Source organism: Pristiophorus japonicus, chromosome 5 (genome assembly GCF_044704955.1).
Source record: "Pristiophorus japonicus isolate sPriJap1 chromosome 5, sPriJap1.hap1, whole genome shotgun sequence".
In the NCBI taxonomy this organism is placed as follows: Eukaryota; Metazoa; Chordata; class Chondrichthyes; family Pristiophoridae; genus Pristiophorus; species Pristiophorus japonicus.
Genome location: NC_091981.1, coordinates 138115258 through 138137366, shown reverse-complemented (window position 1 = coordinate 138137366; position 22109 = coordinate 138115258). Strand labels below are relative to the sequence as shown.

At 45.6% G+C, this 22109-nt stretch overlaps 1 protein-coding gene across 1 annotated transcript in view; it reads left to right on the top strand.

Annotated features, from left to right (window-relative positions):
* LOC139264466 (histone deacetylase 9-like) overlaps window positions 1-22109 on the top strand; it is a 1015340-nt gene that overhangs the window by 291444 nt on the left and 701787 nt on the right. Inside the window, exons 4-5 of the mRNA XM_070880994.1 lie at window positions 3773-3923; window positions 17239-17362. Of these exons, the coding sequence (XP_070737095.1) occupies window positions 3773-3923; window positions 17239-17362 (275 nt within the window). The remainder of the gene's footprint in view (window positions 1-3772; window positions 3924-17238; window positions 17363-22109) is intronic.

The window sequence follows — 22109 nt, the reverse complement described above, 5'->3', positions numbered from 1 at the left end:
AAACAGGGCGGTGATGACTACCGTCGGGGTCTTCTGCTTGTGTCCCTGTCGCCCCCTGGGACTGCCAGGAGGAGGTGGCTGTAGACCATGAGGCAGAAGCAGGAGGCCTGATGATGTCCCTTTTGGAAGGAAAGGCTGCTCAGACCCTACAACCTTACCTTTGATTACAGTTGCCCTTCGATTATCGGGGGCCCAGTGCCTCCTTTAACAGATCTGCCACTTCTGGTGCTATAGCAACACAGCCCAAATTTTTCCTGTTGACTACAGTGGGCTCCCGCTTTCTTGCTGGGGATCCCGCAAGGAACCCATTTTGCATAAACAGCCTTGACCAGGAAAGTCGGGTCACAGTGGAGATGGGGTTGGGCCTGTGTTGACCCTCCTGCAGTGAGAAAAAGAAAATGCAGGTCTGTGTGTGCATACCATTGGAGGATGTGATTCCTCTTGAATTATCTATTCTCAACTCAGAGGCTCGGATAAGTCTTGTTCAATCATTAATTTTGTGCTCCAACCCAATTGTTAAGAATAGGACAAATCTTCACGGAAAATGGACATACTGTTCTATTGTATTCCACTATAGTTAATCAACGTCTTTTGTGGTAGATAACATTTCCCTTGATCAAGCAATCGTATTGACATCGCAGGCTGGTAGCATTATAAAGAAGCTCAGTTGTTTCCAATAATATTTAAGGTCATGTTTTCCTATAATTATTTTCTGATTCCCACTTCCCCTTCCCACACTTTGGTAGTTTTGGTACCAAGTAGTTGTATGGTAACACTTTAACTAATTTGATATTGCGTTATATGTCTAAAACTTTTAGCTGGCAAAATGCAGCAGAGTTCTTAAGAGTGTGAGTTGTCCCACTAATAATTTTGTCATTTCTGAGTATTGAGATCTTGGGGTACATTTTTAACTTAATGCCCAGAGGTAAAATTGGCATTTATGGATTGGCTGCTCATTATAAAAACTGTTCAATTTTTGTTTCATTGAATTCAATTTAAAATCACTGGTTTCAATAGCCCACAGTTCATAGACATAGAAACATAGAAAATAGGTGCAGGAGTAGGCCATTCGGCCCTTCTAGCCTGCACCGCCATTCAATGAGTTCATGGCTGAACATGCAACTTCAGTACCCCATTCCTGCTTTCTCGCCATACCCCTTGATTCCCCTAGTAGTAAGGACTTCATCTAACTCCTTTTTGAATATATTTAGTGAATTGGCCTCAACAACTTTCTGTGGTAGAGAATTCCACAGGTTCACCACTCTCTGGGTGAAGAAGTTTCTCCTCATCTCGGTCCTAAATGGCTTACCCCTTATCCTTAGACTGTGACCCCTGGTTCTGGACTTCCCCAACATTAAGAACATTCTTCCTGCATCTAACCTGTCTAAACCCGTCAGAATTTTAAACGTTTCTATGAGGTCCCCTCTCATTCTTCTGAACTCCAGTGAATACATTGTGCGTTCCCGATTGTGCATCTTCTATGTGCTAATTTAAAGAATCTGTGAAGAAGATAGGTTGCAACAGGACTCAAGTCCAACTATAGGAAGTGTCTGCAGTAGAATAAATGTACACATTTACCTCTTGAAGAGAAAGTGCACTGGTTAAAGGGCAGAATTAAGAATTCCTTGTATGTCATCTGTAGCTTGTGGAACCAGACCGTATAAATCACACTGACGTCATCATCTGGGCCAGAGTTTTTATAAGGAGGCAGGTTGGGAGGGAACCCAGGAGATTGGGTTTCCTGCAGGTCCCGCTGAATTTAATAACAGGGCCCGAACTGCATTTCAAACCTTTGTTTCCCACCCGAGCTAGCCAGAGGGAGCGCTGGCTGGCTGTGGGTGGGCGGGCCTGTGGCACTAGAGCGTAGAGAAGAGGGAGGGAGGGATCGGGCGAGGACCGAGGTGCTTGTTGGGGGCTGCAGCATCAGGGGCTGAGGAGTGGTCGGAGGCCGCAGCATTGGAGGAAGGATCGGGGCCACAGCATCTTGGGAGTGGGGGAGGGGGGGAATCCGGGGAGGTGATCGGAGGCCTCAGGGGAATGGGGGTTGGAGATCTCGGACGGTGGGGAAGGGGATTTGAGGTCCCGTTTGGGGAGGGGGGAGGTTCGGAGGCCCAGTGGGGGGGCGGGGGTGGGGGGGGCGGGTAGGGGGAACAGGAGGCCTCGGGGGGGGGTTGGCCGATGCCGGTGGGTGGATGAGGCAGGGATGCCGGATCCAGGAGGTAAGTGTAAAGGCACATAGCTCCTGGATCCAGCAATCTTCACCTTACTTTAGCTTCTGGGTTTCTCAAGGCCTGAGAAACCTGATCAGCCAGAGTTAAATTTGAAATGGTAGTTAAATCTGAGGCACGCCAGCCTTATTATAATATTTAATTGGGCGACCCACCTCCTAGGAGCAGGTTGGCTACTTGGCCCCCCATTCTGCCTCCATTAAAAGCGGAAGTGGGCGGGTTGGAGGTCGGGATTCAGTATTTTAACACTTTAACCTCCCACTCGACCCCAACCCACCTGTTTTTTAGGGTTAAAATTCCCCCTTTGGTTTCAATTGAAACAGGGATTGTAAATCTTTGGAATTTTGTGCCACAGAGGGCTGTGGATGCTAAGTATTTGAGTATATTCAAGGCTGAGATAGATAGATTTTTGGACTCTAGGGGAATCAAGGGATATGGAGATCGGGCGAGAAAATGAAGTTGAGATCGATGATCAGCCATGATCTTATTGAATGGCGGAGCAGGCTTAAAAGGCCGTATAGCCTATACATAAGAACATAAGAAATAGGAGCAGAAGTAGACCATACGGCCCCTCGAGCCTACTCTGCCATATAATATGATTATGGCTGATCCGATCATGGACTCAGGTTCACTTCCCTGCCTGCTCCCCATAACCCCTTATTCCCTTATCAGTTAAGAAACTGTCTATCTCTGTCTTAAATTTATTCAATGACCCAGCTTCCACAGCTCTCTGAGGCAGTGAATTCCACAGATTTACAACCATCTGAGAGAAGAAATTCCTCCTCATCTCAGTTTTAAATGGGCATTCCCTTATTCTAAGATGATGCCCCCTTGTTCTAGTCTCCCCCATCGGGGGAAACATCCTCTCTGCATCCACCTTGTCAAGCCGCCTCATAATCTTATACGTTTCGATAAGATCACCTCTCATTCTTCTGAATTCCAAAGAGTAGAAGCCCAGCCTATTCCTGCTCCTATTTCTTATCTTCTTATGTTCTCATGAAACATGACTCAACAGTTTCTGAAAGCAATTGAGTGATCATTATTCAAGTTATGTTGACTTACCTTCCATCATGATAAAACCAAAAGACTGACAATATATAATAGTAAAATATCCCATCCAGGCAGTCTATATTATTTAAGTCTTAACAAAATGTGGTTTCTCCCATTTTGTTTCTCTTCTTGAAAGCAAATAACTTTACATCAGTCCTTCCGGAAAGGTGGGCTTTTTATGTCAGCTGCCATTTGATTTTGCAGGTCGTATGATACAAGCAGTGTAACTTAGACAATTGGCCTCACACCTTGCTGATGTATCGTGCTTCATCTTGCAGCCAAACTAAGGACTGGTGAAAGTGAAGCTCACCCAGCCAAGGCAAATGAGCCTCAGTGCCTGGCAGCCCTGCAACCTGAACTCAGCAGTCTCTGGTTGAGATCCAACACTCAGCATCTTGAGCCACCCGTTAACCAATCAGTCGTGAGACAGTTGTGAAACTGACAGATTACTCTGTAATGTTTGTATCTTAAGAGCTCTTGTCTATGTTTGAAAGCAACAACAGGAACTACTAGCTGTGCAACACCAGCAGGAGCTTCTGGAGCAGGAACGTAAACTGGAAAAGCAGCGCCAGGAACAAGAATTCGGACGACAGCTACGGGAACAGCACCTTCTGTTTCTCCGAAATAAAGAAAGGGGCAGAGAAAGTACGTACTTCAATCATTTAATCTAGTCTTGCATCTGCTATGTGCTGTTCTTCGTGCTTGAACATAAAATCCATCAAGGTCTTTTAGAGACAAATGTTGATTGTAATTGTTAATGGAGCCAGCCACGGTACTGGTACCATGGAATATAGGTGATGCAAATATTAACTCACAGAGTGCTAATGATCGGTTTGCAGTTTTATTTTTATTGAAATAATTATTTTTTAGAGAAAAGAATCTTTTTTTGTTTTTAATTGTTATTTCCTATTCTTTCCCCTCATCTTTGAATTTTAAAATCAAAAACAAGGGAATACGTGATCATGCTACTGGTTGTAAGTGAAGAAAATTACCAGAGACACTTACCAGAGAAACTTACCTGATATCTCAGTTGGTAAATGTAGCACCCAGTGTGTTACACAATCACAAATTATGAGGAGTTGCCAGACTTTCGTGCTACAATTGGCCTCAGCATCTTTGAGCTAGAGAGGGGTAAAGATCAGGCAGTGTTCCTACCCTTGATCTCTATCCATTGACTTGCTGGGAGCTGATGCCTAGAATTTTTGCGGGGTTTCTGCCGACCTTGACTGTTTACGTGCCTTCCCCAGGGTTTTCATTGATCTATCATCCAAGTTATAGCAAGTGATTAGGAAAACCCCATGGAAATTCCACCCCGATATGTTTGTCATGGCAGCAGGTGATAGGATCAGGTTTGGCTACAATGCCCCTCTATTGTTGAATAACTTGTCAATACTTACTGTTTAGGTTCACATAAAGGCCGGAATCTTCCCAGCCCTGCGAGCACGGGTTTGGAGGCATCTGGAGGGAGTGATGGGAGAGCCTGGGTGCAGTGCTTGTCAAGTGTTTGCAGTGGTTCAATGCTACAGAACACTGACAGAAGAACTGTCAAAAGTAATGTACGCATGGTCTCTTTAAGGATGATGCATCATCAGATGATGTAATCAGACCTGCTTCCTGTTAATTGGCCAGGAACGCCGCAGGGTGGGCTTAACAAGCCCCATCAACGGAAGATGGAGTCTGAAGCGGCTTTCCCACACGCCACCAATGCGTGCTGCACCCAATCGCCACGGGTGATGAAATCGCGGCCAAAGAATGGTTACCTGGACAAGATACTAGATGGCTACCAACATCTGTGGATCCGTACATCATCATTAGTCAGCAACATCAGTAGTTAGAATGGGAAGTGGGGGATGGCTACTGGAGGAGAATATTGAATATTTCTACAGTGATGAACCAATCTGCGGTGATATTATCATCCAAATGTTTAATGGGCTTCTGAGAGAAAATGCCATGAGCTCGTTAACAGCACTAGCAATAATTTCTGACTTTATAGTCGGCTGGTGTATTGCACACTCAAACACACATTCTTTGGCTGCGTTTTTGTCACCTGTGGCGAGTTGGGTGTGGCTGGCATTGGAGGCCAGGCTAGTTCTTTCCGCAATATGGCTGTAATTGTTTCTCTCTTTCACCTAAAACTAAGAGCACAGTTCCAAGCTTTTGGCAAAAACAAGCAGCTTTCAAGTATTACCAACAGTCATAAAAATCTAGTTACCACATTTTCTGAAAGGAAATTGTGCAACATTCACTGATATTATTACCTTCTGGATTGGGGAATTAAGTAGATAGTTTATCAATGTTTCATTCATTATAAAAAGCAGGAGGGATATCCTGTCACTGTTATTTTCACTCATGGATATTGTGAAATGACTTTAAATTTAAGAAAAACCAGCCAGACAAAGGAGCAATTGAGAAATCAGTTTAAACCATTTTATAGACCTGAAAAGATTCCTTAACTATTTGCTGTGAAACAGAAAGGTGATGACACCTTGGGGGCGATTTCCATCTCAATACCACCCATATTTTTAGCGTGAGTTAGGGTGGAGCATGATGAAAATTTTTAAAACAGCACAGTGCTAACTTCTTGCCCAAGGCCTATCCAATGCAATTTTCCTATAGACCTTTATTTAGGTCTGCACTCCTGCCCAAAATAGGCAGATGTCTTGTTATAATATTTAAATCGTGGTCCAAAGATGTGTTTAGCACCCTGAATTAATTTTGGTCTTACAATGGGCAATGTGTGCACAGCGCGTTGAGGAGCCAAACCAGCGCAGGCTGTTCCAAAAACAAAATGCTTCAAACTAGCTTTCCCAAAGTTTTTTGTGGGACCACAAGGTGCTTAAATGTTCTTCTGTCCACTCCCTCCCCCCCCATCCGCCCTCCCCCTGCCACCCCGCCTCCCCCCGGTCTCTCGCCCCCATCCCTGGGATTACTTCTTTTATCCCTTGAATCAGAAACCTCTGGCTTGGCTTCATGAAGGAACCACCAGATTTCCCGCCTCATTCAGCAAGCTGCCCATCAGCACATGTTCGAGGACGGCAGCTTGCTCTGAATATTGAAATGAGGCCTGATCACGAACATGGATCAGATCTTCCGCCGATGTCATCGGGCAGGTGGAATGGACGCCATGCTCACTGCCCGCCCAATGAACACTGACACTAAAACTTTAAGAGGAAGAACAGTCTGTTTAAATGAATCCCCTAACATATATGTGAAAATATATATCACTGTAAAATGTTCAGTATTCTTTCTTGTGTATTTTTCCAATTCTGTCCCTTCCACTTCAGAAGGTAGTAGTTGAAACTGGGTACAATTACATGGATCCTTGCAGCCATGGTAGAGAGGTATTTTTCAGATACAAAGTCCAAAAAGATGTTGACAGTCTTGTTGGGAACAATTCTCCAACTTACATTTAACTTTTATTTCTTATTTTACTTTTATTAATTACATACCTTGGTTAATAAAAGTAACATTACTGACTGCAAATTGGTAAGACCAGCTCACCTAGAACAGCAAGGGAATCTTTAGCAAACATCAATAGTTGCACGACATGGGACAAACCACAGTTCAAAGTTAGACATCACACAGTGATTCTGATATGTAAACAGTGCTGCCAGGAAACAATTTAAGTATAAATCAGTTCCAAATGCCCAATCCTGGTACATGCTTTCAGTCAGTACTCAGTAGGAAAAGGTCAGCTACTCATTCCAGCAAAAGCTATTGTAAATAACTAACAAATAGTTGTGTGACGATAGTAAAAACTTTGGGTCAAAGCTGCAGTGGTTTCACAGTAGGTATGTGCTGCCTTAACTTTACTAGTACTGATCTTTGTAACAGAGAAAATGAAGCAGGAACTGAACAACTGAACCAATACAAATGCCTTTAGGGGACTATACAGTTCTTTGAAGTTTCTATACTTGTTGAAAGGGGTCAGTTTATAGACCAAAATAGGGACCCACATATTTCGTCAGCACATTTAATTTGGTTTATGGTTCACTCATTCCTCACATCAGTTAGCTTCTGATTCATTTAAAGGAGGTTTCTGTTTGGCTAAGATAAGGTTGTTAAATCATCAACAGATCTGGCGTTTCCAGGGGGTCCCAGAGAATGCAACAGGAACCCTACTTGTAAGGAGAACATGAAAAGTAAATGGATAGAAATGCACTATTATGTCAATAAAATCAAAGGGGCGTGTTAGATTTTAGATAACCTCACACTATTTTATCAATTTCTAGTACCTCCTGGAATGCTGATCGTTGGTGTTTTGAATCTTATGTATAACACCTACCCTACTGTATCCTGGTTATGCTATCATGTACAAATGAGCACTCTCTACTTCTGCCACATGACAGTAAAAAATAGCCATCTCTTTGCAAAGTGGTTCAAGCAGGCAGTCCTGCAATTATCAATGGTCTAAAAAACAGTGGCCAGAATTGTCTTTATTTTGGCAGGTCCAGTGCGGGAGGTGGCAGACCCCGCTGCTACCTCCATCCTCTGTAGAAAATGAACTTACCTTAATGGGGCCTATTAATTTGCCCAGCGCATTACCTGGCCCAATGAGATGGAACGGGTCTGGTGACATAAGTCATGATGCATTTTCAGCTGGGATCCTTAAAGGGACCATGGCCACATTATATTTGATGTTTAATCTAACATAGGTAGTGCTGTCAGTGCACTACAGCATTGGACTGCTGTAAACACTGACAATGAGTGCACGAGGCATAGGGCTGCACCCAGGCTCTCCGATCATTCCCTCCATATGCTTATGTAGTGAGTCAGAGCATGCAGGGAGGTCCTTGTTCCTTCCGATGGGTGGGAGAGACCTCCCTAGGAGACCAACACAGCCTGATTGCACATTGCAGAGGAGGGCACAAGCAGAGATGTGTTCAGGAGGACCTGGGTGCAGTGCCGCAAACGTTTCAATGATCTCATTAGATCAGGAAACATCAGCACAAAGCCACACTCAACTGCATCCTGCTATGCCTCTCATCATATGCCCATCACCCTGCTTTCCCTACCCTACTCCTGCACATCCTTACTCACACCAACATATCTTGCACCTCAACCCATCCCTCTCTATCTATCTACATGATTATATCCCCATCTCACTAGCCACCCCACACACGCACACTCATCCTAGTGCAATCATACCAGCTAACAACACATAAGGGTAGGCACTTGGGTATTTTATTCAATGTTTACATAAAATTTCTGTTAATGTGGTGTCAAACTTAAAAATCTTTATTTTCAACACTTTCCAGTCTTGAACAGATTTGTGTGCACCTTTGGAAGTGGCTTAGTGAGTTGCAGTGAATGGTGAGGCATAACGGTACCCCCCACAATGGTGATGAGTGTGAAAGAAATGGCTTGGTCATTGTAGGGATGCTTTATGGTATCGGTGTGGGGTGGTGCCAACCTGGCGCATCATGTGGCAGTCATATGGATGTGCAGCATAAAGTTAGCTAAATCTGGCCATGATGAGGCCAGCCCTGGCCTCCCAGACAGTTATGTGCTTGGGTGCTCATTGAGGTCCAATTCTGAGGACCAAGGTGAGACAGTATAAATGGCACCCATGTTAATGGAATAGATGGCAGGTGAAGTACAGATGACAGAAGCAGGTGAGAGAGTTCTTCCAATGAGATGACACTGGATGGAAACTTTACTGGAAAGATTTGCAGCCTGCAGCAGCAATGCTGGAAATGGATTGAACAACAGCTTCTCCCTGAGGAAAGTGATTATCTGTCAGGTGGAAACTTTCACTGAACATTTCATGCTGTCAAGTAATGAGCTGGAGCAATGGCCATGGAAATCACGCTTCAGGTTGACAGACGTGGTTCCCGAGCTGCGTGAATCCCGTGGCCATGCAGAAAAGTGTAAAAAGTAACTGAAAAAAGGCTCTTAAGTGCCAGTAAACCACCTGATAATCATCACAATTGAGTCCCTTATAGCTGCAGGTCGGATCAGTTCCATGATGACAGAAAGATGGGAAAGACACTTAAGAGCGAGATGACAGTGGATTCCCGACCCGCTGTCAAAAATTATAATTTTCCCACCTGACCTGCCACCAATCGTACCTGCTACCACCCCAGACAATTGTGGTTCAGAGAATCGCTGTAGGTGCATGGAGTGTACCAGATAGCATTTAGTTGTGCTGGTCTATGTTATGTTAGTTGATTTCAGCTGGGACAGCATTAGAGTGTTACAGTTAGCCTCAGTTGTCCTTTAGCTGCTGAATGAACCACATTGGGCTTTCTAGGTCCTGCAGATTTCTTGATTCCCTTAAAGAGAGAAATCAGTTCTGATTGCTACCCAGTGACTCCAGCTGGAAAGTGCCAGTGGAAGTCAGGTAATAACAGTCATGGACTCAGTTATGTTGCCCCACACAATCACATAGCCTACCGACATCCAGCCCAAGCCCACAGGCAAAAAAAATAATCATTTGGGCCACACACTGAAGGAAAGTTGGCAGCTGGGAAAGTATAGCCCAGCCGGAGAGGAAGGAGAGGAAAAAAAATGGAAATAATTTGAGAGGAACCAAACTTGAATATCTGGGGGCTAAAATTCAGGGTCTCAGAAAGACCCGTTACTGTCCGTTTGCTGCGGCCAAGCATCGGAATCCCGTGGCCGCTGCTTTGTGGTCAACTGGCCAACCCGATCCAAATTCAGGTCGGGGATTTTTCGGCCTCGACTTGGTTCTGCCCGATCCTGATTACCGCCGCAAGCGCGTCATCAGAATGCACACTGCCGTTTTCCCTCACCTTAAACATGCACCGACCGAAATTCAGGCTGAAAAATCATAGCCCCACTGTGCAGTGCCCCCGTCAGCTTTCTCTGTCAGTGCACCTTCTGCTGACTGTGTGCGACCCGGCAGCGCGGCGGCCCTTCAAGGGGAGGGCCCACTGCCGCAGCCGCTATGTATTCATTTTTGACGGCTGATTTCCCGATCGGCTGGTAAGATAATGACCACAGGTTCGGCCGGACCACCAATGAGCAGCCTGGAACCCCCTCTTGGGTGCCAGACCGCTGGCCCGGCCGAAAACCTCTCTGGTGACACAGTGATGGAAGATTTAAAATGCCCGATTCTCTCCCCTTTAACGGAGGGGAGAGAGTGTGGAGACATACACGCGCTGTGACATCACCACTACTCCACCGTTGATTGACAGTGGCGAAGTCCCGGTCCCGACCCCAATTCAGCCCCTCAGCCTGACTTCCTGTCTATCCCTTGCCCCTGCTATGACCGATTTCTTTTGGGACTTTGAAAAAATTTCAATGTCCTGAAAATCAATCAGCCGACCGCATCATGGATCCCTGCGGCAAGAACATTAAAAAAATCATAGGTGTGCCAACTTTCTTGCGCTACTAAATTTTGGTCTCCGGGCCTCATCTACATCCAGAGGCAATATTAGCTTGGTTATTATAATCTGCCAGTTGGCTGCTACCATCTAGCAGTTAGCATTTACAAACTCTGAAATGTGTCAAGTATAAAAGAAATTAATAAATTGAGAATATCAGTACATCAATTATCTGTGCTTCTATTAGTTGCTTTTTTGTATATCTGTTAAAATTTCTGCGGATAATAGGACATCAGGACTGCCAGTGTATTTTTTTTCTTCTCCCACCTCTATTCTGCTTCTGTCAGCAAGATCAGCTGGCACCTATTGGCTCCAACTCCCCTGTGCATCTGCTCACAATTCCAGCAGACGGACCCAGGAGAGACGGACAAAAAACTCTGAACCGACAGCAACTCGAAAGCCCCTGGCTATAGAGACGAGTGTTACTTTGCCTTTCAGGGTTTTTGTTGGCAGTCTGTGCAGCACTGATTTTAATAGATCCAGCAGGACCAAAATTGCCCTCTGCCCCATTTGGGGCGGGTAATTCGATTATTTGTTAAATTAACACCTCAATCGATGGGGCGGGGAATAGAGGGAATTTGCCCTCTTTTCTTCTGAGAAATAAATGGGGCGGTGTTTGGGATGGCAGAGGGGCGGATGCGAGTTGGGAGCGGAAGGCGGGTGTGTCATCAGTACAACGCAGAGGGACACTGCGAGGCCTACTTGGCATCCACTAGCCACAAGGGAGGGAGGGCTTCAGACCAAACCTGTGGCTGCCATTGTCAGGCCGAATGCAGAGTCGGCCAACAATTAAAATAAAATGGCGGCCACAGTGGTGCGCCCACCACTTTAAGGGCGGACGCACCGCCCAGTCACTGGCAGATTCCCGCTGTGCGATGCTGTCGGGGGCACCGACAAGCGGTTAATAGATTATTTGAGCGCGGGGACCAGATGGTGCCGCTCTAATGATGTCACTACCACCGCTCGTACTGGAGCGGGGCAGCCAGGTTCTTCGCCTCAAAAAAGCTAGAAGGCAATGTCTCGATTGTCTCAGAGTCCGCCCCGACTGGGCGGAAACTCATTTCCGCACCATTACCATCTCTTTGAGGCGGTAACTACTCTTAAAAAAAGAGGCAATTTCGGCCCCACCATCTTTAAAGGTAGTAGAAAGCTTGTTCATTTAAACATGGAGTGGAGTGGACTGAGTGTACAACAGTGCATTTTAGCAAGCAGCTTTAAGCCAGCAGCTTCAAAGTGCTGATATCAGCGCTGAACGTATATTACTTTTAGCACTCTGCAGCTGAGGTCCCATGGATGGAGTGAGGGGAGAATTTTTGGCTGCCTCTCAAGTTCAGTAACTGAATTTGTGGGTGGGAACTTTGAGCCAGCAGTTTAAATGTGCCACCGGGTGATCTTGCTGACAGGAGCAGAGTAGTAGGATGAGTGCTGCTTGAAATTTCAATTATCCACCAACTTTTAATATTTACCAGGGGCGTCCCCTACATTATGGATGATTACTGTGTTTCCACTGCACTATAAAAATACATTCAATAAGCAAGCTGTTATACTGTAACAACAATTATTAATCAATCCATAAATGCATCACAATAATCACTTTATAAACGATTACTTTTCTCCATCATGCATTATAAATTTCTAATAAACATTGTTTATAAAGCAATTGAAAATCTATTGCGACTGCATTGATTTTGTTATCTATGAACTATATTTTTTAATTCAGAACTGTGTAGAGTACTGATTTCAGTTCATACTGACAGTTGCAGCTTTTTGAGTAATCACTCTATAGTTTCAGCAAAAGTTAGAACCTGTTACTAAAATATGTATCATTTATCAACCATTCTGAATGAAAAGAAAACATTTCGAAAAGTTTGCCGGCAAGCACTTCAAATGTTTCATAATTTTTATTACAAATCATTGTAGCTAGTGAAACATTATACATTGCGACTGATTAATGCCAATCATAAAAATATATAATTAACTGTCAGTGCAATACTGTTTCCAATAAACAAGCTGTTATAATAGCAATATTGGAATAAACCTGAAATTAAAACATATCTACAATTATAATTTATAAATGACTGATAAAATTGTGTAATATACATTGACAGTGAGCTGATAATCAGATTATCGGGCAGAAATTGTGTACCATCCCTAACAGCCGTGAGGCGGGAGTTCCTGTGCTAGATGTGGAAGTCCCGCCCATTGACCTAGATTCGGCTTACTGTCCCCAAGAGCACGTGGAGCGCCACTTGCTCCACTTGCTCTGTGGTGCGCGAGCGGGGCTGGATGGACTCCGCGAAGGGTGCAGTGCCAAGTGGTGGGACGTGTAGCGTTGCCATGTAGACAGGGCCCTCCCCTTCATTAGAGGACAGATCCAAGCTGCCCACTCTGCGGGCAGGAAACAGGGCCATCCTGGACCACCAGGGAGTGGGGGGCTGTGGCAGCAGCCTGGTAGACAAGCGGAGTGCCGGGCTGCAAGATTGCGGCACGGATCCGCGATTGAGGAGGAAGAGGGCCGCGACTGGTAAGTCGGCCATTTAATTTTTTAAAAAGCTCCCCTTTAATGTTCTCCCCGCGAGCGGCCTACAACTGTCGCGGCCATCACTCCGGGTCAAAAACGAGTAGCTGCGCATGGTGACGACGTTGTCACCGCCAGTGCAGCAAAGCGTGGTGCTACTGGTTACCGCTGCCGCTAAACTCACACGGAGTTTCGTGGGAGTTCTTAGTGGGGCCTGCCCAGGCAAAAAGTCATTTGTGCCCTGTTAGCACACCCCGGAAGCACTAACGGGAAGTGCAAACGCCCCGAATTTCTTCCTCTATATTTACAGATTTACTAATATATTGGGCCTGAATTTGCAGTCAGAGGCTTCCTTTGGGCGAATGCCACCGAACATGCAAGAAAAGTACTAACCTACCTAATGATCCTGGAAGTTTGATCACTTGCACTCCTGGGCCTCACCGTGCATGAATGCGTAAAGGCTCACATATCCACAGTTCGCACCCGCCCCTGGGTCCATTTAGGGAATAACCATAAGCATGAATAGGAATCCCCTAAAAAACACAATTATATACCATAAATAAAAATAAATCATTACATGTTCAAAATTAATCAAAATACAATTTGATTAAACATTAAAAACAAAAGTTAAATTTTTTGGAAAATAAATGTAAACGTTTTATCGAGGCCAAAAACATTTTAAAAGTTATTTTTATGTTTAAATAATTTTAAAAGATTATTTTAATATTTATTTAAACTCTTAGGCTGGTAAAAGAAGGCCCTACACCTGCTTTTACCAAGCATAAGAGTTTCATGGGTATTCGTTGGGCAGTAGTCAGGCAAATAGCCCAACTCTCTGCCAGCGAATGTCTATTTCACGGAATACGGTGAATCTGTCGAGCTGAATCATGACAGGTCGCAAGTTCTGGATTTTCACGAATGCACAGCGCACACGGAAACCCGGAACATGCAGGGCACTTACAGCCACTTACGTACCATGTACGCAGTCATAGCCCCCAGATAATCCGGGCCATTACTGTTGAGAATTTGGTTGTGCCGCTGATACGTTCTCAGATTTAATAGCATCAGTTGCTTTGAGCATTTACTTTAAGGGTGCTGACTCGTACGGCCCTATATTTATTTGTATGATACTGTAAGCGGGGGTGGAGAGGGAATATAATAATAGTATCGTTGTGTGACCAGAACTGGATAGTCATGCCTCATGCACATGCTCCCATGTGCCTCTCCAAGTCTTTCTGAAGGCAGGCCAAGAAAACACTAGGGCCAGGAAATTCCTTGGAGCTGCACTGTTCTGCTGGTGTGACTTCGCCAGAAGTGCAACGGAAACTTAGACTGCACATGCTTCTGCCATACGTTCGCCGAAGTAATACTGACTGAGCGGGAGTGGCTCCCAAGGAATTTCCTGGCCTAGATGAGGCAAGGCTTGATATGAATTGATAAGCTGCTTTATTTCAAAAGCATTTCTGTGGAAATATGGGAATAAGATCCCAAACTGTGACATATCTCCCTCCCTCAGAGTAGAAGTCCATGGAACTGATTTTGCTGGGGTGGTATTCCAAGCGGAGGGGTGGTCGGTGGGGTGGGGGGAGGAATTCTGTCCGGACGAACACTATGGAGTTTTGACTCCACAGTGTGCGTGTTTTTTGTTACAGGTTCCCTGACTAGAGGCCAGCCTGATTGACAGGCATGGCTCCCTGTCAGGCGGGGAACGCTGCAGCAGAGGTCACAGACCAGGAGCAGGTAGTGCTGCTGGAATAGGGATAGCGGAGATGGGGGGGGAAAGGGCAGGGCAATGGATACAGAGTGGCTTGTCGGGTCGGGGGGTGATCACAGCGGGGTCAGAGACAGATCGGGAGCAGAGAGTCGAGGATATCCGGCAGGGTGGTGGGAGGAGGGACACAGTCAGTTTGCGGAGGAAGAAGCAGATTAGCTTGTGGGGTCAGGGGGAAACACTCCTATTCCTCCTGGCCCACAAGCAGTGATGGAAAGGCAATTACCTCTTTCAAGCAGCAGTCCGCACCTCCCTTTCGCTGCTGGGATTACCGAGGCCCAGGAAACCTGGCTGTCCAGGGTAAAATTTAAAATGGAGATAAAATCTGAAGCACGCAGCCTCATTAAAATAATTAAATGAGCAACCGGCACCCTGCGAGCGGTTTGATTGCCTGCCCCTGTCTTGCCTCAGTTAAAACCGGAAGCGGGTACGAGGCGGGTTGGGTTTAAGTTTGAGATTTTTAAGTTTTTACTTAAAAATGACTCAAATCCACCATTTTGGGGGGATAAAATTTTTCCCTGTGTGTTCCTCACTAGATGTGCCAGCCCAGGTGCTGATCCTCCCGGATCCCAGAACCCAGGAGACGCATGGAAACCTGCCTGAGAGATGTCCAACTCTTGTGCCTGTCACCTCTGAACACTTGTGCAGTGGGGTATTCCTGCAGCACATTGCAGGACCCGAGTTACCTGTACAACTCCTGCAGTAGGACCACTGTGCACCCCAGCTTCATTTTGGCATGGCAACTGGGTGTTGCTCTCGGTTTCTGCCAATGGCTGCCTCCTCCTGTCCATTCACCACCTTGCTGAAGTAGCTGCACCCAATGACCTGTTTATCCTCACCCAACGTGGCAACGTGGTCTCCAACGTCTCCCCATTAAGAACTGGAAAGCAAAGCGTAACAGTTTACGAAGGTCTTAATGTCAAAAGACAGAATTCTGGAAGCAGTTCCAGATAATTTAACCTGGTTACTTGATGAGTAGTGTAAACTAGATAGCTGGGCATATGTGCTGTTTATCTTGTGGCCTTGTGAGCACAGGTGAGCCAGTGCACAGAAGTAGAGACCACATGCTTCATGCTGTCCCACTCAGTGAGCCAGCTGTTCAGCCAGGCTGGAAATGGGTAAGCAAACAGAAGTCAGAGATCTGAAGATAATGAGGCTGTGGCCTAGAAATTTGGCCATGTAGTGTCTGCTTTTAGGGCCTGATCCAATTTCTAGACCCAACTGTTTTAAATGTCGCAAAGGAGACCGCACGGTAAATCACTGCCAAATTCTTAGAAATTCTGTGATGTAAATGAGCCGCCAAGAGGATCAACACATGCAGCACCTTTGTTTTCCAGCCACATCTGACATAGGTCTTTAAGTTCAATATTAATTTCTCTATGAGCACTGTCTGGATTCTAAGGAGTAATTTTTCATCTTTACCGCATAGGTAGTAGTTTGCAGTAGCAGATTGTCTGTCTGTTAAGAACTCATCTGATTTTCATTCTATTGATTTCAATGGAATAAAGATTAGGCAGGTTCTATATGGGTGGGCGATCTGCTCCAGCAGATTACCGCCAATACCTTGAAGATGAAAATTTACCCCTGAGTGTCTTAAATTTCTGCCTGTATCTATTAGGCATTAAATAATAAACCACGAGAATAGTATGCTTGACAATATCGTGGAGAATAATTTTGGCAGAATTAACACAAGAAAGCACCACAAGTGCTTTTTTGCTAAATGACATTACAAGTTGACAGGCCCATTCAAATTTTGTTCCACTTGTAGTGACTGGTACAACTCAAATGCCCAGATAAAACTATTATCAATATTATCCACGCACTTTAAAACTTGGATTAAGATTTGATTTAATAAATGGTGAGGCTGTAGTTCCACCATCCTACTTACTAGGCCCACATCCAATGTACAATGATACAAAATAAAGAACACACCATGCTTCAGTAACTTTGAACTGCATTCCAACATTCCTAACGTCTAAGTCTTGGTGAAGACTCTCGCAGCCTTCTCCCTGACTGTCTGACTTTGTATATGTCTCGTTATCCACTGTGTTTACAGCCAGTAAGGGTTCAAGACTCTCCAGCACAATGAGTGTGAGATGCTTTGCAATTCCTGAGACAGGTTAATAAATTGCATTTTGTTTACAATCTATAGGGTAACTTATTAGTATCTTAACTATTGTCTCTGAGTCTTTTATTAAACTTCTGTGAATATACCATGCTTTAAATCACATTTAAAAATAACTTCTTTTCCATAAACTTTTCTTTAAAAAGTGGTTAAATGATACCAAAATGTGACAAATACTAAATAACATACTTTTTCAGGTGCAGTGGCCAGTACTGAGGTCAAACAGAAACTTCAGGAGTTCCTATTGAGCAAGTCTGCAAAAGAGTCTCCATCAAGTGGACAGAACCATTCCTTCCCTCAACATCCCAAGCTCTGGTATAGGTATGTATTATCATCCTATTCATAGAGTTTATGTTTTGCAGGAAAACTGTGAGTTGATTAAATTTCAACATTTTGAAATCAGATTACATATGTAAATCTTAGGAAAGGTGTTGGCCTACATTGTCTTTTCAATTGTCTTTTAATTATAATTTTCCTTGTGTTGAGTATGGCCCATTAGGCCAAAATAAAACATTGGTCTCATTGGACTAATTGGTGGTGTGAGGTTCCAGAAATTATTTTAATGAAATTAAAGATAAAAATCCATTATATAGTGGAGTAATATTCAGCATCACCAAACAGAGGGAAAACAAAATAGTATTTACATTGTATCTTATTACTTCTCTCAGGATATCTCAAAATGTTTCACATACAGTGAATTACTTTGAAATGCTGTTTACTTGAATGTGGCAATTGTTTTGCACATAGCAAAATCCCACAAGTTGATATGAAATGAATGTTGTGTTAATTTGCTTTAGGTAATGGTTGAGGGAGGAATGTTGACCAGGACAACTCCCTGTTCTTTGAACAATGCCATGGGACAGGTAGCGCCCTGTGAGGCTGCTGCGGGTGATGTCCATGCCAGCTTCACGGGTCACAAACCGGGCCTCACTCCACTCGCACGGCAAAAGTTAAAGAGGTGGTGCGACACACATCTTTTTTAAAATGGCCGAATTACCGGTCGCAGCCTTGCCTTGTCCAATGTGTAGCGTCTGTGCCATGATGTTGCACCCTACTCCCGATGGTGAAGTGGTGGCCACTTCTCCCCTATGCAGAGTCCGCAGCGTGCCCTCTGCGTAGCGCTGGAAAATTCCCGCAGTTAGCGCTCCAGTCCCGCCCCGAGAGGAAGTGGAGGGCGTGACATTGCACTCCACTTCCTCTCGGGAGCAGTAACTCCAATTTTTCTACCATGGGTGGGACTTCTGCGCCAGGCACAGAAGGTCCCACCTCGCAATAGTTACCGCCCCCAAACAGGCTGGTACCGAATCTTGACCCCTTCAAAACCGACCCCAACCCGCCTCCAACTCACCCACTTCCAGTTTTAACACAGGCGGGAGAGGAGAAGGGCGACCAACTCGCTCTCAGGAGGCGGGACAGTCGGTAAAAGCTTTTAAGGAGATTGCGTATCTCCATTATAACATGAATTCTATTTTCCATTACGGCCAGGTTTCCTTGATCTTGGGGAAACCTGGGCAAGTACAAGGAGGTGAGAAGGACTGGATCCGTCAGGTAACTGCCTTTACAGCACTGCTTGTAGGCCATGAGGAGAGGAGCATTTCCTCCTGGCCCAACAAGCCACCCAGTAACCGCCACCATGATTTGTCAGAATACCCACCTCCACGATCGCCAACCCCCGATCTCCCCCTACCCTCTGCAATCACCAACCCCCCCCACCGCAATTACCAACTCCTCACCGCACTCATCAATCCCTCCACCGCAATCACCGACACTGCCACTGTGATCTCCGCTTCCCCCGATCTCTTCCTCCCGATCTCTCCGCTCCCTCGATCTCGCCACTCCCTCCTCCCCGCCCCAATCTCTCCGCTCCCCCCCGATCTCTCCCCCCGATCTCTCCGCTCCCCTGATCTCTCCACTCCCTCCCCCTCCCCCAGTCCCGATCTCTCCGCTCCCTGCCCCACAATCTCGTAATGAGTCTGGCTGTCGGGTGCAAAACATGGAGAACAAAATTAAAACATATCCGGGGCATTGTGAGAAACCTGTACTTCTGTGTTTCCCTTCCATAACTCCTCCCAGTGCCACTCCGAACACATGCCTCAGAAACTATCTGGCCCATATATGCCTCTCACATTTTCTCTGTTTCTGTATCATTTTTTCCTTTTCCTTGCTGTCATGTACGTACATTCTGTTTGTAGCCTCTAGATGGCGTCATTGTTGGAGGCCACTGAGCAACACGCACATGGTGCTTCTTAGGTATAAAAGCCCAGCCATTTTGAGAGTCAAGCACTTTGGGCCTAAATAAAACAGAGCCAAGGTTGTACCTTGCTTAGTTAAACAGTATTCAGTTTGAACCTTTATTGCATACATAATATTTGGCGACGAGAATACAAGAACTTTTGTTTGCAAAATGAGCACGATTGAATTTTTAGAGCGATTCGTGGAGGGAGCAGATTGGGTAGACTTTGTGAACCAGTACTTCGTGGCCAACAAAATGAAGGGGGTCGACGATGCAGATCGGCGCCGGGCCGTGTTCCTCACTGTGTGCGGTTCAAAGATCGACGGTCTGATAAAGAATCTACTCATGCCTAATGATCCAACAGAGAAAACGTACAAGGAATTGTGTACATTGGTACAGGAGCACCTCAAGCCAGACAACGGCATCATCATCTCGAGATACAGGTTTTATACACACGTTCGATCGGAGGGCCAGAGCGCGGCAGAATTCGTCGTCAACCTGAGACGTCTAGCGGGACCGTGCAAGTTTGGGATGGGGTTGGCAGACATGCTGCAGGACTTCTTTGTTATCGGTATCAACCACGAGGTGATCCTGCGCAAACTTCTGGCGGTGGAGGAGTTGGATTTAAAAAGGGCCATCCAGATCGCTCAATCGTGGATGATGACGGACAGGAGTCAAAAGCAAATAACAGTGAGTACTGTAAATGCGATTGATTCGGCATTCGGCAGAGCAGCACATGGCAGGGCTATCCGGCTGCGTTCGCGAAGCAGGTGGCTGCCCAAAGTCCTCCAGCGAGAATGTATCTGACTTTTCCCTGTTGGCGTTGTGGGGGAAATCATCGGCACCAGCAGTGCCGATTTAAGCAATATAGTTGCAAAGGCTGTCTGCAAGTGGGGCATCTCCAGCGCAAGTGTCCGCAGATGAGCGAGCGTGCTGCGACACACCACATCGAGGATGAGAGTCAGACTAGCGCGGATCTGGAGGAAGTGTATGGACTGTACTCCTTCATAATCAAGAGTAAACCAATTTTGATTAATGTGAAATTTAATGGGATACTGGTATCAATGGAACTGGACATGGGGGCGAGTCAATCGATCATGAACGAGAGGGCATTTTATAAGCTGTGGGATACTAAGACTGTGCAGCCCAGGCTGAGCCCTGTTAACGCCAAGCTGCGCATGTACACCAAAGAACTGATAAAGTGATTGGCAGTGCACAAATTAATGTGTCATACAACAGTGCGGTTCACGAGTTACCGCCGTGGATTGCTCCAGGCAATGGCCCAATGCTGCTCGGCAGGATCTGGTTGGAGAAAATCAGATGTGACTGGAACGACATAAAGGCGTTGTCAACGGAGAAGGATACATGTGCCCAAGTATTCAGCAAGTTCCCCTCGCTGTTTGAACTGGCTATCGGCAACTTCACGCAGATCCTCGTGGACTGAGATGCAAGATCCATTCATCATAAAGCTCGGGCAGTGCGGTATATGATGAGGGAGAAGGTCGAAATTGAACTGGGCAGACTCCAGCGTGAAGGGATCATATCACCGGTTGAATTTAATGAATGGGCCAGCCCCATTGTTCCTGTGCTGAAAAGTGATGGCACAGTCAGAATCTGTGGAGACTACAAGGCTACGATCAACAAGGTTTCGAAACAAGATCAGTACCCGTTACTGAAGGCTGATGACTTGTTTGCAACGCTAGCCGGAGGGAAGTTGTTCACAAAACTTAGCTTGATGTCGGCCTATATGACACAGGAGTCGGTCGAGATGTCGAAGAGACTTATGTGCATTAACATGCACAAAGGACTGTTTATTTACCACAGGTGCCCTTTCAGAATTCGCTCAGCTGCAGCAATATTCCAGAGGAATATGGAAAGTCTACTGAAGTCCGTTCCAGAACCGTCGTGTTCCAAGATGACATCCTGATCACTGGTCATGACTCCAATGAACATCTGAACAACCTGGAAGAGGTTCTACTGCATTTGGATAGAGTGAGACTCAGACTGAAACACTCGAAGTGCATCTTCATGGCACCGGAGGTCAAATTCCTCGGGAGGAAAATCGCTGCTGATGGCATCAGACCTACTGACATGAAAACCAAGGCCATCAAGAATGCACGCAAGCCGCAGAATATAATGGAGTTGTGTTCGTTCCTGGGTCTACTCAACTACTTTGGTAACTTCCTACCTAAATTGAGCACCTTACTAGAACCACTGTACATGTTATTGAGAAAAAGCAACAACTGGGTGTGGGGCGCACCACAAGGCAGAGCTTTTGAGAAAGCCACCAATCTGCTTTGCTCGAACAAGCTGCTGGTACATTATGACCCATGTAAACGTTTAGTTTTGGCCTGTGACGCATCGTCATATGGAATTGGTTGCGTTCTCCAACAAGCCAATGAGTCGGGGAAACTTCAACCTGTCGCGCATGCATCCAAAAGTTTGTCTAAAGTGGAAAGAGCCTACAGCATTGAAGAAAAAAAAGCTTTAGTGGTGTGTATGGTGTTAAAAAGATGCATCAATACCTGTTCGGTCTGAGGTTCGAATCAGAGACTGATCACAAGCCGCTTATTTCATTGTTTTCCGAGAGCAAAGGTATCAATACCAATGCTTCATCCCGCATCCAAAGGTGGGCGCTGACATTATCTGCCTATGCTTATGTCATTCACCACAGACCTGGCACAGAGAATTGTGCCGATGCTTTGAGCCGGTTGCCGTTGCCCACACCGGAGGTGGAAACACCACAACCGGCAGATTTAATGTTAATCATGGATGCTTTTGAGAGTGAAGTTACCCCTGTCATCGCTCAACAAGTTAAGAACTGGACCTGCCAGG